A 12,287-nucleotide genomic window follows, 5' to 3' on the forward strand; every position below is an offset into this window, starting at 1 on the left:
GCATTTGCAACAAGTTATACATCCATACATACACACAAGCCTACAGTAGCCATACTGTACACACACACACACGAATACACCCACACGAGCATACAGTCACACAGACTAACAGTCAACCAATGTGTATTCAAGTCAGACTCTGCGCACAGACCTCCAGCCTGAATACGTTTCATATTTGAGGTAGGATTTATCATATCAGATCATCGCCATGCGATAAGCCCCGTGAGGACTTTGAGAAAAAACTAGAACATAAACGTAAAAGCGAATGAAATTGGGGGGAGAAGAGAGAAAACAGAAAGCAATTGGGGGAAAACAGAAAAGGATTCATAGAAAGACTTCATCAAAGGAAACAGAGCTCATGGCTCTAAACACACAGTCGAAAGTTTTCTAGACAAAAGGGAACTTCAAGAGATTCCAAAAGAAATCCTCTTTAAAGGAATACCGGGGGGGTTTATCCTTAAATTATCAGAGAAACGAAGATAATTAATAATATTTGCCAACTAATTATTAGGAAAATTCTCAACTTCAAGTAAGTTACTTGACGAACCAATAAAGAAAGGAATAGGGGAAAAACTGGCGGGGAAGATTTTACAGCAAAAAAGTGCATTCTTCCAACTTCTTCTATATGGAAAAAAAATACAAATATTTATTCCTCTTCCGCTTCCTGTTTCTTCAAAGTTTTATTTTTACTTCTTTGAGTCCTGTGCTTCTGCATAAAGTTTGCGCTTTTCTTGGTATCGGCAGAGGCGAGACGGGGGCTGGTTAGAGCCAAGAAAAATGTGCACTTGTCAGCAAAAGAAAAGCGCAAAAGCACGAAAGAAAGGAAAGAAAATCAAGCCAACGGAACGGAACGAAACGAAACGAAACGGAGATTTCTGCTGGACCCAAACCAAACAAAACTGCAGTCGAAATCATTAAAAAAATGTTCGCGTAATTGATAAAGGAAATGCGGGTGGGATGGTTGTCTGGAAAATGGTGGAACGGGGCGGAAGGGGGGGGGGGAGTGTAGGCAAAGGAATGCGAAGAAGTTTGAGGTTGAGAAGCCTCAAGTTTATTGCAATGACATCGTTAAAAGTCTACCAAAGTACGAGTACACTTCTCCTGTTCTTCGTCTGCCTCTCTTTGGTCTCCACTTCTCCCCGAAAGACTTCCCTTTCTTTCTCATTTTCAAGTGACTATTCAGATGCCGAATTAGTGGCCACAAATTGGCCCGCCTCTCGCATTCAAAAGAGCCAAGGGCAGTGGAGAGTGGGGGGCGGCAAAGATTCATTGCAGCAGATGGAAGATTAAGGAATGTGTGGTTAACTGTTGGCAATCTTTTCCCATACCCAAAGAACCATCCCCTTACCATTTAACAGCCGTTGGGAAAAGTTCTTGTAAAATGCAAATGAGGGAAATATTTTGCTCCTCTTCGTCTGCTGCCATTTGAGTTATTTGAACCAACTAAAACGCCATTCTGTGTGTATTTCCCTGGAAACAAAGGGCAGCCCGAGAGGAGAGTCATGCAGAACTGACCTCGGGCCCCACCAAAAGTCTCCTTCAACCATTTCCACGGTACTTAAACCAAACTAACAAAAAGTTCGCTTTATTTTTCCCTTCTATTTGACTTGGCTTCTCTCTTTCTCTGAGGGAGAATGGGAAAACTATAAAGGATAGAAGCGGTGCGTGGGGGACTGCGTGAATTGGGGGAGATCCTCCGTTGCATAAGGCATTTGCATAAGTTGCTGTTAACCTTTTCCAACCCACTTGCCTCCATTCGGCTCTGAGTGAAATTGTTATGCCCCCTATATGGGGAATAGAGGGGTATATTGCATTCGCGTGGCCCGCAACAGCTGGATATCCTGGGCCTGAGAACCAGAGGTATCTTGTAGTCATGATATCCGCAAAAGTTTGCCTCCTCTTTGTTTTCTCATTTCGTGGTGAAAAAGACCACCGTCAGTGGAAAATGAAATGAAATAAAATGGAAAATGGATAACTTTTTGGTGGAAAAATATTTAGTTTTGAACTTGGCGGCCGCTCCGCACCAATAAAATAGCGAAACTAAAGTTAAAAGATACGATATTTGAATGTTTCAGATTTCCCCAAAGAGAGACAAAAGCACGACAAATAAATCAATACAATTTTCGGTGCCTTTTAGCCTTTTTGCGTGTCCTTCCCCCGGGGGCAAAAACAATCAAAATCAATTGAGGAAATATACTTTTTGTCTGGCGTTGTATCGTATATATTATATATCTGTGGTGCCGAGTGCCGGCAGCCATGCACTGCCACGCCCACCATTACCAAAGCGTATGTCTAGAAGGGCGTGGAAAAAATTAAAGCCCAAATTAAAGCCCCAATTGAGTTGCTGGGGAAATACATAGTTTGGTGGAAAATTTAACAAAAATTTGCCAGTGAGAGAGTGTAGTAGAAATAATTGTCTTTTAAGGATTAGATCAGATGTCCATGTCAAAGGAGCCTAAGAGTCCGCGATTTATTACCTCTCGAGTGTGATGTTCGAAAAAAAAATATAGATATCCGGAAAAAGATGCCTATTACGGACACTTAGCGTCTGTTTACCGTAGACAGTCATTTTTTTAACAGCATTTATATCCGCCACCCTATCCCAGATGTATCCCTAAGCCGAATCTGATACAAAACTTTTGGCTTAATTAAACATATAATAATGGCTTGAATTGTGCTTGTGCTTGAGGGGACTTTGTAGACTTTGACAAGACAAGAGTGGGGGGGGCGGTCAGTAGGGCGGAAGGAAAAGTTGTATGCTCTTCCGTGGATAAGACAGAGTTTCCCCCATGGACTTGTGCTGTCCACGCCATGTCAATGCCAAGTTCAAGTAGTCATCCCCTTCTAACTCGTACCATCCAAAAAGGGTGAACAATAATAAAACAATAGGTCTGGAGAGAGCCAACACCCCCATACATGTGTACGTGTGTGTGTGTGTGTGTGTGTTGGTATAAAGAGGAAAAACTTTTGGTTATTTTTATGTGTTCACATTATTTTTTGCTGCTGTTTGCACTTTATTACATTTTGACAAACGGACAAGAAGTTTTCCTTCCTGCCAACACTTTTCCTTCATCCGCTTTCAACTGACACATGAATATCCCTTTGAAGGGGAAGGCGGTGGCCAGCAGTTGATTGTTGACTGGCCAAAATTATGTTGTTCTTTGGGAGTGAAAACAACAAGTGCCAAGATCATAAAGTAAACCAAACAACTTTACTCTAGCGGCCCCCAGATGAGCAGTACATTTGTAGCACCCCAAACGACTCCATAAACTTTCACAGTCTGTGGGCGTCGTCATCCAATCGTTCCATCATCCCATCATCCGGTTCCGGTTTGAGTTTAATTTTCTGGCTTATTTTGTGTGCTCATTTTTCAGGAAGAAATCAATAACCGAATTTATTATTCAACAGCAAACAAGAAAGTCGAAATTAACTTGAGCTCCAGGCCCAGGACCCTCTCAAGGCCATCGTTTGAGCCAAGGTTGTCGCAAATTAAAATTATAAAAAGAAATCATGTACAAGTACAAGAATATACTCGTATACAAAAATTCATACTTGAGCAGCACTCGAGTACAGCTGTTTGTGTGGGTATTTGGTGAGTGCGCGAGGGTCGGCCTCGAAGTCACGCGATTGTGCCCCAAAGCCAGGAGAGGAGTGCCTTGACTCGGCTGGCTTTTCGAGTGCGTTTTCCATTTAATTACTGTTTTCTGACTGCTGCTTTTTCACTGCCCTGTCCTCCCACTCTGTGAAGGAGTGTATTTGCAACTGGCGGCGGACTCAGGCAGTTGAATGTGACATAATGGGCTTGTTACAGCCGCACTGTCTATTGATTGGGAACCTATTTGAATCATTTATGCACTTGGTCGTATTACAGGGTCCTTGGTCTGTTGGAAAATTCATTTCCTTGGACCTACTTCCTCATTTAGGTCCCATTAATGATGCCAGGCAAATGAGATTTTCAGTTCGAGAGACTCTTGATAAGCTGTGCTCCTAGTTGACTTTGAAATTAGCTTCCTTTTAGGCTTTATTTGTGCCCATAGTAGGCTCCATGATCCGCTTACCTCTGGACCTCTGGACACATGAGTAATCAAAGGTGGACTCGGATTCGGATGCAGAAAAGGAGTCTGGAAATGGGAATTCAGGAACACTTAAATGCTGCTCGACACTGAATTCAGTCATTATGAGGTTGGGGGAACCATAATATCCAAACACATCCTTCCTGCTTCGCTGAGCCGCATTCTGGTTCAACTCCTGGAGCTGGTGCCACGAATAGTTTGTGCCTTCAACCGTTTGCATATTTTGTAATTTTATTTTTTGGTGAATATGTATATTTTTCTTCGTGGCCCAGAACGAGGCGAAAAGAGAGAGGAGAGACAAGTGGAGCGAGGGATTCCGAGTCATGTGTGGCAGACATGCATAATTCAAAACGTGGCTGGGAAAATGTTTGCCCTGCCCTGGCATGTGGGTGTCGGCGTTTCTGTATGCGTCTGTGTGTGTGTGTGTGTGTGTGTGTTAGCCACTTTTTATGTTAGTAATTCGACTATGGGGACATGTCTGAGTGTCCTCTCGTCCTCGTGTGTCTCTGTGTGTGGGTGTGTGTGTTGTGTGCTAACGCAATTTTCGTATGAAAGCTGGCCAAAAAAGAGAAGAACGAAATGCCACCGCCATCGCCACCGCCACCGCCTTCGCCTTCTGTTTGACATATTTTTCACACAACGTCTGCTTGTTAAATTGTTGGCGGCAATTTTGAGGTTAGCGTGACAAACACAAGCACACCAGCGCAGCGCGCACGCATGCACAGACATGTATGTACATGTACCGTGGCTTGCAAGGACATGTGGCAGTGCAGCCAACTTGATGTTTGTCAAGTTCTTCGGGGCGATACGAGTATGCGACTATAGTGGCTGTTGCAGGCATTCCATGCCCCGTGGCTCGGCAGTCACAGTTTGCTGCTCTTTCGTTTCTCATTTTTCACACATTTCCACTCTGCTGTGTGGCCAGAGGAATGATAATGTCCTCATACAGGATGGCCATTGCCATATAATCAGATCAAGAATATACGCTTGTTTGATATCTAAGGATGTACTCTAGGATGCTCAAGGATATCAAAATGAAACAAATTGAATTTCGTTATTTAAAGGATGGTAAAAGCTTATATTCTATAAGAAAGAAATGAGTAAAGAGTCTCTCATCTGAGAAAATCCTTCCACTGCATTTTGAAACATATTTTTCTATTAAAATATTCCTTCGAATAGCTTCGAAAAGTATAGCCCCAGATTGTTAGCTTCTTCAGTGTTTTGAAGTCTAGTAAGGAACCCAAACTGCTTGCAGCCCATTGGATAAACTTGCCTCTATACCCTCTCTGAGGGCATTGAAAAGGTGGGCAAGTGAAAATTGAAATGAAACCCTTTCCCTTCCCTGCACACTTGGTCCCTCTTGTTGCCCTGTTCATCTCACACCATTTTTTAATGGACTTTAACCTACGTCTGACAGTGTTTGTAAATATGCAAAGTTCGTTTTTATCTTTGCAAATTTCTCTCTGACGTTTTCCATACGGTGGCACGCGAATGGAGAATGGGAGAAAAAGAGAGCTGGGGCAAGGAAAGGCGAGGCGAGGCGAGAGAAGGAGAACTGAATTGAGAATCGCTTGCATGTTTAGCACTTGACGGCTTAATGGCGAACAATTTGGGTTAAGACAAAAGGCAACGCCCCTTGCCGACTCAGCTGGACGACGGCTCTTGCCGTCTGGGCCTGCCCTGGATTAAGGGACGATGAGGAGGCGAAGGCGGAAGCGGTCACTGGGAGAGCTTAAATAAGGACATTTCAATTATTGTAAGAGGCTTTAAGCGAGGCCTTTGTGGCTCAGCAAGTTATGGAAATTTTAATTCAAATTTAAAACTGCTGCAAATGCATGCCGTAATCGGTTTGCATTCGAAAAGATGGCAGATCTTATTTATTTGCTCGCTTCGAAGGAGAATTATTTTAACTGAGCCCGTAATTCGCAACATAAATAACTCGCCCCAGGCCTGGCACAACAGTTGAAGCGTCGACAGAAGGGACAGCACCAGACAGGATACGGACACGACTCAGTGTTGTCCAGTATCCGCTGCCCACTCAACCAATAGCCTGTAGGCAAACGCAACCGACATGGCTTATTGGGGGCCCTCGGGTGGGGCTTAACAAACATGCAGCTGCCAACAATTTATTGGCCGGACAATGACAACGACAAAGTCCGAGCAGGACAATTATCATTGCCAACATGCATCCAGCAAAATGAGGGATTGGCGGAAGTGGAAGGGAAGTGCCAAAGGACTGCTTAAACCACTCATTCGATCACATTTTTATTTGTTGGAATAACGTACATGCATATGTGATCGGTTTACACGATTACCACATGGAAATCAAGCTCTAAGTGGAGGTCTTTTGAGGTATTTTAAAGTATAACGAATGTACCATTGGTGGGATATGCTTTTGCTATACTAGCTCATTGATATTTCGCCCACTAGCGGAGCATCTAGATTTCCACCTACTCGCCAGCTGAATCTCTGCTACGAGTATTATATTTCTTTCTTTGGGGCTGCGCTGCCACGCCACGAGCAAAGTTTTATCCAAAACACTTTCGTGGCAAGGACTTTCGGCTAAAGTTGAACCATTTGATAGAGAGGGAGCTCTTCTTGTTGGAGTCCTGGAGTTGCAAAGTGCATTAGACGCAAAGTAATCGATATATAGGAGGGCGGCGGGGGCTTGGCGGGGGAACGATGCCAGCGTCTGAAGACTGCTTTCAGCTTTCAATCAAGAAATGTGTTTGATGTGTTTCGTTCCTTTTCGGGGGTCGTATCGGTCGCTCTTTAGAAATTTGTTTATCCAACGTTAAGTTTACATTAATGCGACTTATCAGTTTCTTCAAAATTGAAATGTTTGCACTTGACTGATTCCGTACGCGCTGCCTTCCGGTTTTGTTTGCTCTGTCTCCTTTCTTGTCGGTGTACATATGTACATAGTATGTATGTATGTATGTGTTCATGTGCCTATCAAATTTACTCACTTACTTATTTAGGTAGCAATGCTAATGGCATATTAGAAAGGATGGATATGAAGGCGCGGGGGAACCGTGCGGGTGCATCTCACTAGCTGGTTTAATGCCAGGTTAGGTAAACACTTGGGAAACGAATTAACTTTAAGCCGCAAAATTTGTGCTCTTGTGTGTGCCAGGTGGTGTGCCGTGTGGGTGCGAGGGCAAGTGTGCACACATAAATGCTCGTAATTGTTTATTTACATTACTTGACATAAGATTAAAGACGCTTTTGATTAACGACGCGGGTGACGGCAGGGACTTGAACATGAAATGGCAAACATTAAATCGTTGACAGCCGTAGAAGACGGCAAACATTCGAGCCACAATATTAATTTCCCTTTTAATTACTCGTAATATATTTCAAGTGAGGTTTAAGTGGAGCTCTTAGCTTCGATTTCGATTTGAAATGAAATTCCTGGTTAATACTGATACTCTTCTTAGTTCGATTTCAATTAATGTGAAACGTTTTGGAATAACATAAAATTTGCCTGCTTCAACCATATTTATTCTGCCTTGGGCATTTATGGAGGGGATTTACGCGAAAAAAAGCCAAAAAGTCAAGCCAGATAAAGATAAAAAGAACCAGAGAGTGAAAGTGAAAGTGGGAGAGGGAGAGAGGGAGCTGGGAGTTAGGGCAAAGCCGCCGTAAGCCATAATTTAATATATTGACACAAAGCTTTGTCGTAAGACGTGTCTTTGCACCATCATAATCCCCAATATTGTATATTGACAGCTGTCAAAGGAGCCACGCCACTTCCCGTCTCCTCCCAGCAGTACGCAGAAAAAAAAGCCAAGAGAAAAACTGAAAGAAAGAAGTAAGTTTTTGGCTTAGTACGCAACTATGCGGAAAATATTTGCTCTTAGTTCGAGTTGGGCATGGGAAAACGGGCCACAGTCTAGAGATGGAAATGTTTTGAGTATAGGCTGAGGGCCTAAGCCCAGGCGCACAGGTTGGCACACAAATGAACTAGGAATGAGGCCAGCAGTGTGGGTAATACGGAGTCTGCTTTAAGGTAATAGGTAAAGCTGTTCGAATGGTGAATGAATGTCCACGTTTTGAACTAGCTAAAAGATTTTACTTCCTCTGATTCTTTTTATTTAGATCCAAGACTTATTTTATATAGTAGATAATGTGTGTGTTGTAGAAATCATGATTTAGAACTCGTTCTCACGGGATCTTTTTACCAGGTCCAAGGCTTTGGACAGCAGCAGCGAGGCATCTTGGAACACCTCCGTGTTTCGTGAGTTCCCCTCCGTGTGTCGTGAGTTCCCCTCCGTGCTCCGTGAGTTCCCCTCCGAATGTCGTGAGCTCACCTCCGAATGTCTTGAGTTCACCTCCGAATGCCGTGAGCTCACCTCCGAATGTCTTGAGTTCACCTCCGAATGCCTTGAGTTCACCTCCGCATGCCTTGAGTTCATCTCCGCATGCCTCGAGTTCATCTCCGAATGCCTTGAGCTCATCTCCGAATGTCTTGAGCTCACCTCCGAATGCCGTGAGCACATCTGCGGTACGGGCTTATGTAAATTGGGAGGATTAAACTGCTCCCGTTCGGGTCTTCTGTTCTCGTTCGGATTTGAGCAGTAGGTCAGAGTGTCCATTTCCAAAGATCGACGGGTTCTGGTCGTTCTGTTCGAGTGGTTTTCCACGACCGGTAGGGATGTGGAGGAGACGAACCATTGCAAGTTGGTCAGGGATTGTGAAGTCTGGGTTGGACTGATGATATCCGGAAGGGAATTGGTTTCAACCAGGCTGCTTCCCGATACGGACGGGGCTGCTACCACGGAAGTGGACCGACAGAAACGCTTTGGGGACATAGTATGTGCCGTAAGCTCCTTGACGCGATCCGCATATCGGAGGGTGTTCAGTGTGTGCTCCACGCAGCGCAGACCCGGCGAGATCGTCGCTATCATGCAGGTCTTTACCTTCTTTCCGATGAAGGAGTCGCGCAGCACCTGGGTGAGCTTGCAGCCGCGGAATGGAATGTGGCCCGCTTGACGACCCAGAGCCCGGATGCACTCCTTCAGTACCAGCAGGGACTTGTTGATCTCGGCGCCTTCCAGGCGTGTCCTTCGATCGGAACTGGAGTTGTCCGCCCCCCGCTCGTTTCCGGCCAGATCGATCAGCGAGAGCTTTCCATGGAGACGGTACGTGTTCGCGGTTCGCAGAATAATCTGGAAAATGGCATGGGAGCGAGAAGACTTGCAGTTGGCCGAGGTATGGCCTGAGGTGCGGGCACAGTTGCCCTGCTCCAGGAGTAACAGGACATCGGTGGTGCAGCGCGCTGGCCTTTCGGTGAGACCCACCACCTGGATCTGCTGGTGGCTATCCTCGAGGACGCGCAACTGCGCTCTGCCCGGAGTCAAGAGGTCGTAGATCCGCGATCCGTAGATCTCGTAAAAGCTGCAGGTCACCCTCAGTCCTAGGCCGGCGTTCGCCGGCTCCGCCAAAGTGCTGAAGACATCGTTGGCCGCCATCGCATAGATGCCGTCCATCACGTTCTGCTGCTTTCCCGTGAATTCTCCTCCCATTGTGTGCGTCTTGCCGCTCCCGGTCTGCCCGTAAGCGAAGCACGTGGCCATTCCGCCATCAAATATGTGCCGGATCAGGGGACGGGTAGTATAATTGTAGACGGTGGCGTTCGAGCAGGCCTCGTCGAAGGTATAGTCGAAGCGGAAGTTGTGGTTCTCAAGGAATCGCACAAGGTTCACGTGCCGGCGCGGCGCGTGCGCCACCAGCATATCCGCCCGGGGCATGGTGATCACGTCCAGCTCGTGCTCGGCCAGCTCCTGCCGGTTGAGGGGGCGCTTCCGCACACACACCATAATACCGTGCCTCTTCAGGGGGCCCGGCAAGCCCATGTTCTCCAGCGGTCGGCACTCCATCTGCATCCGATAAAAGCGGATCATCCTGGCAGTGTCCCAGTTGGAGTCGCACCGATCAGATCCACCGAGAACGTCCCTCTGCTGATGCCGCTCCTGCCGGCTGGCCGACCGCTGCCTGGGCGCGGCACTGCCCACCTTCAGGCGCCGCAATGTGTAGGGTGCATTGCCAGCCGGCAGACGTTGCATCAGGGTGTTCACCATTTTACTGGCGCTCAGTGTGGAGGCTCTGGGTGGAATGGAGGCCATTCCTGCCACGCTCCCTCTTCGCTGTACCGCGAAAATTTGCGGATTCATTTCAATGATCTGGGACAGCGTAATCTCCTTGCCACGCGTGCAATCGCCCTCGGGCCATTCCACGGTCACGGAGCTATTGGGCCCGCCATCCAGCTTGATGATACTCGCCAGCTGGACCCGTCCATCCGTGCGGCGTATGAGCACTTTCTGCGTTATCGAGAGCAGATCCATATAGCCGCAGATGCACAACGAAACACGATATTTTTGGCTTGGTTTTGGTTTCTACAACAACAATTTATGCGACTGCGAATTTGACTAAAACTATGGGACACTTAAATTTTTAGGAATGGAGGTGCTTCGAATATAATATGTAAAAACGGATACGACAAACATTTCGAGTGACTACTGATGAAACGAAAATGTTTTTAGTTTCTACTAAACAGAGTTGTTGGAGTACTTGAGTGAGGATCATAGGATAGTGTATGATTAGATTCGATTAAAGCTTCTAGAGTTTGGTATACTCCTTCTTCACCTTCAATGTTCTTTTTTCGTGATTCACCCACGGATCCGCAGTGTCCGGATGGCCCTGTTCAATTAAGTTCCCGATAAAGTGACCAAAGACTCAAGGCTGATTAGGACATTCTATAACTTAAGACCTGGTAAAACAACAGCAAATACATGTGTAAGGCAGGAAATATGGTAAGTGGTGGAGCCTTCTCTACCGAGATTGTTTTAGCTATTTGTTCAATTTGAGGGCAAACAAGACAACTGGCAGCCACAATAACCAAATCAACAAAGCGCCACCACTGCTGCCATTTCTCGGTGGTGTTTGCCCAGTGGGTGGGGTGGCTTTTGGCCATGTTCAACACGAAATGAAATGAAGTATTCTTTTAGGCACACACACACACACACACACACCCACACGTATATAGTAGAAATAGAGAGGGAACAAGACACAGATACGTTTGCATAAGCCGAGACGTGTGTAACGTACCAAATTGTTATTTATTTTTTGAAGTGCTTGCACATCGCTCTTTCTATTCCCTCTCTCTCTCTCTCTCTCTGTCTCCCTCTCTCTCATTTCGGGAAAGGTGTAACTGTGGCACAAAGCGTGCGAGTACTCGTATCTGTTACGGTTACGTTACTGCCTGTGTGCGTAGCGCACAGATACGTGCAACTTGTTTCAGTCTTCACTGGCATCTTGTTTGCTATTTGGCGTCACATTTTGGCAAATTTACCGTGTAATTATCAGCAAAAACGAACGAAGAACGAAGAGCGAAGAGCGAAGAACGAGCCAAAGGGCTTTAAGCCCAATCCCCAACCAAAAATGCAACAAGAATTGGGCAAATAAAGTACGAGTAGTACCACTGGCTGCCGCCTGATATGCAAATTTTCATCGGTTTTCCATGTCCGACTGACTGCACTGCACCCCGGGCCAGTTCTATTTGCCTTCCCCCATGGAATGGCATATTTGTTTAGCCAGCGGCGTACAGGCCCGTACCGGCCCTCTTCCGCCAGACAGTTGTGGAATTTTCATTTCCATTTTTAGCTACCAATTTTGGACTTGCATCTGCCGCACGTAAGCTCCATATTTGCACCGTGTCCGCCTAAACTGAAAATGCAAAACGAACTAATAATAAAGCAATTGGAATGGTGGAATATTTGCAGGATTTTACAAAAAAATTAAATTTCAAATAAATCTGGACAAAATTGCTTTTGCATTGAAATGGTACATTTGAACATTCAGTGGCTTCGCATAATGTGACACATTTTAATTGCTGTTGGCATATTATTTTAACCGCAGAAAATGTTCAGTGGGTTTAAATTAAAATTTGACTTGTGAGATATATAATTCCCTCTGAACGAAAGTCAGAAATTCAGCAAAAATACAGTGCTGTGTAAGGCGGCTAATAGTTTTGGGGATTTCTGCGTTTTTAGCCCTCCATCTATGAGCCTCTTTTTATTTTATTATTAAGTTATATATGATGCATCATTCCAAAAAAAAGTATCATAGCCAGGACTGACAACATTCTAATCAAATAAAATAGTTAGCCATCAGAATGGATTAAATGGTATTTGGTGGTATAATCAAATAGAG

At 45.4% G+C, this 12,287-nt stretch overlaps 2 protein-coding genes across 6 annotated transcripts in view; one reads left to right on the forward strand and one right to left on the reverse strand.

Annotated features, from left to right (window-relative positions):
* The window catches only part of LOC108159380 (facilitated trehalose transporter Tret1-like), a 69,832-nt gene that overhangs the window by 42,171 nt on the left and 15,374 nt on the right, over nt 1-12,287 (forward strand). The gene's annotated exons all lie outside the window — the stretch shown is intronic.
* LOC108159378 (kinesin-like protein Klp59C) lies at nt 8,137-10,603 on the reverse strand. Its single transcript, XM_017292606.2, has one exon. The coding sequence runs from the start codon at nt 10,418-10,420 to the stop codon at nt 8,228-8,230; it is 2,193 nt and encodes a 730-aa protein (XP_017148095.1). The 5' UTR covers nt 10,421-10,603; the 3' UTR covers nt 8,137-8,227.

The sequence above is a fragment of the Drosophila miranda genome, chromosome 3 (assembly GCF_003369915.1).
Source record: "Drosophila miranda strain MSH22 chromosome 3, D.miranda_PacBio2.1, whole genome shotgun sequence".
NCBI lineage: Eukaryota > Metazoa > Arthropoda > Insecta > Diptera > Drosophilidae > Drosophila > Drosophila miranda.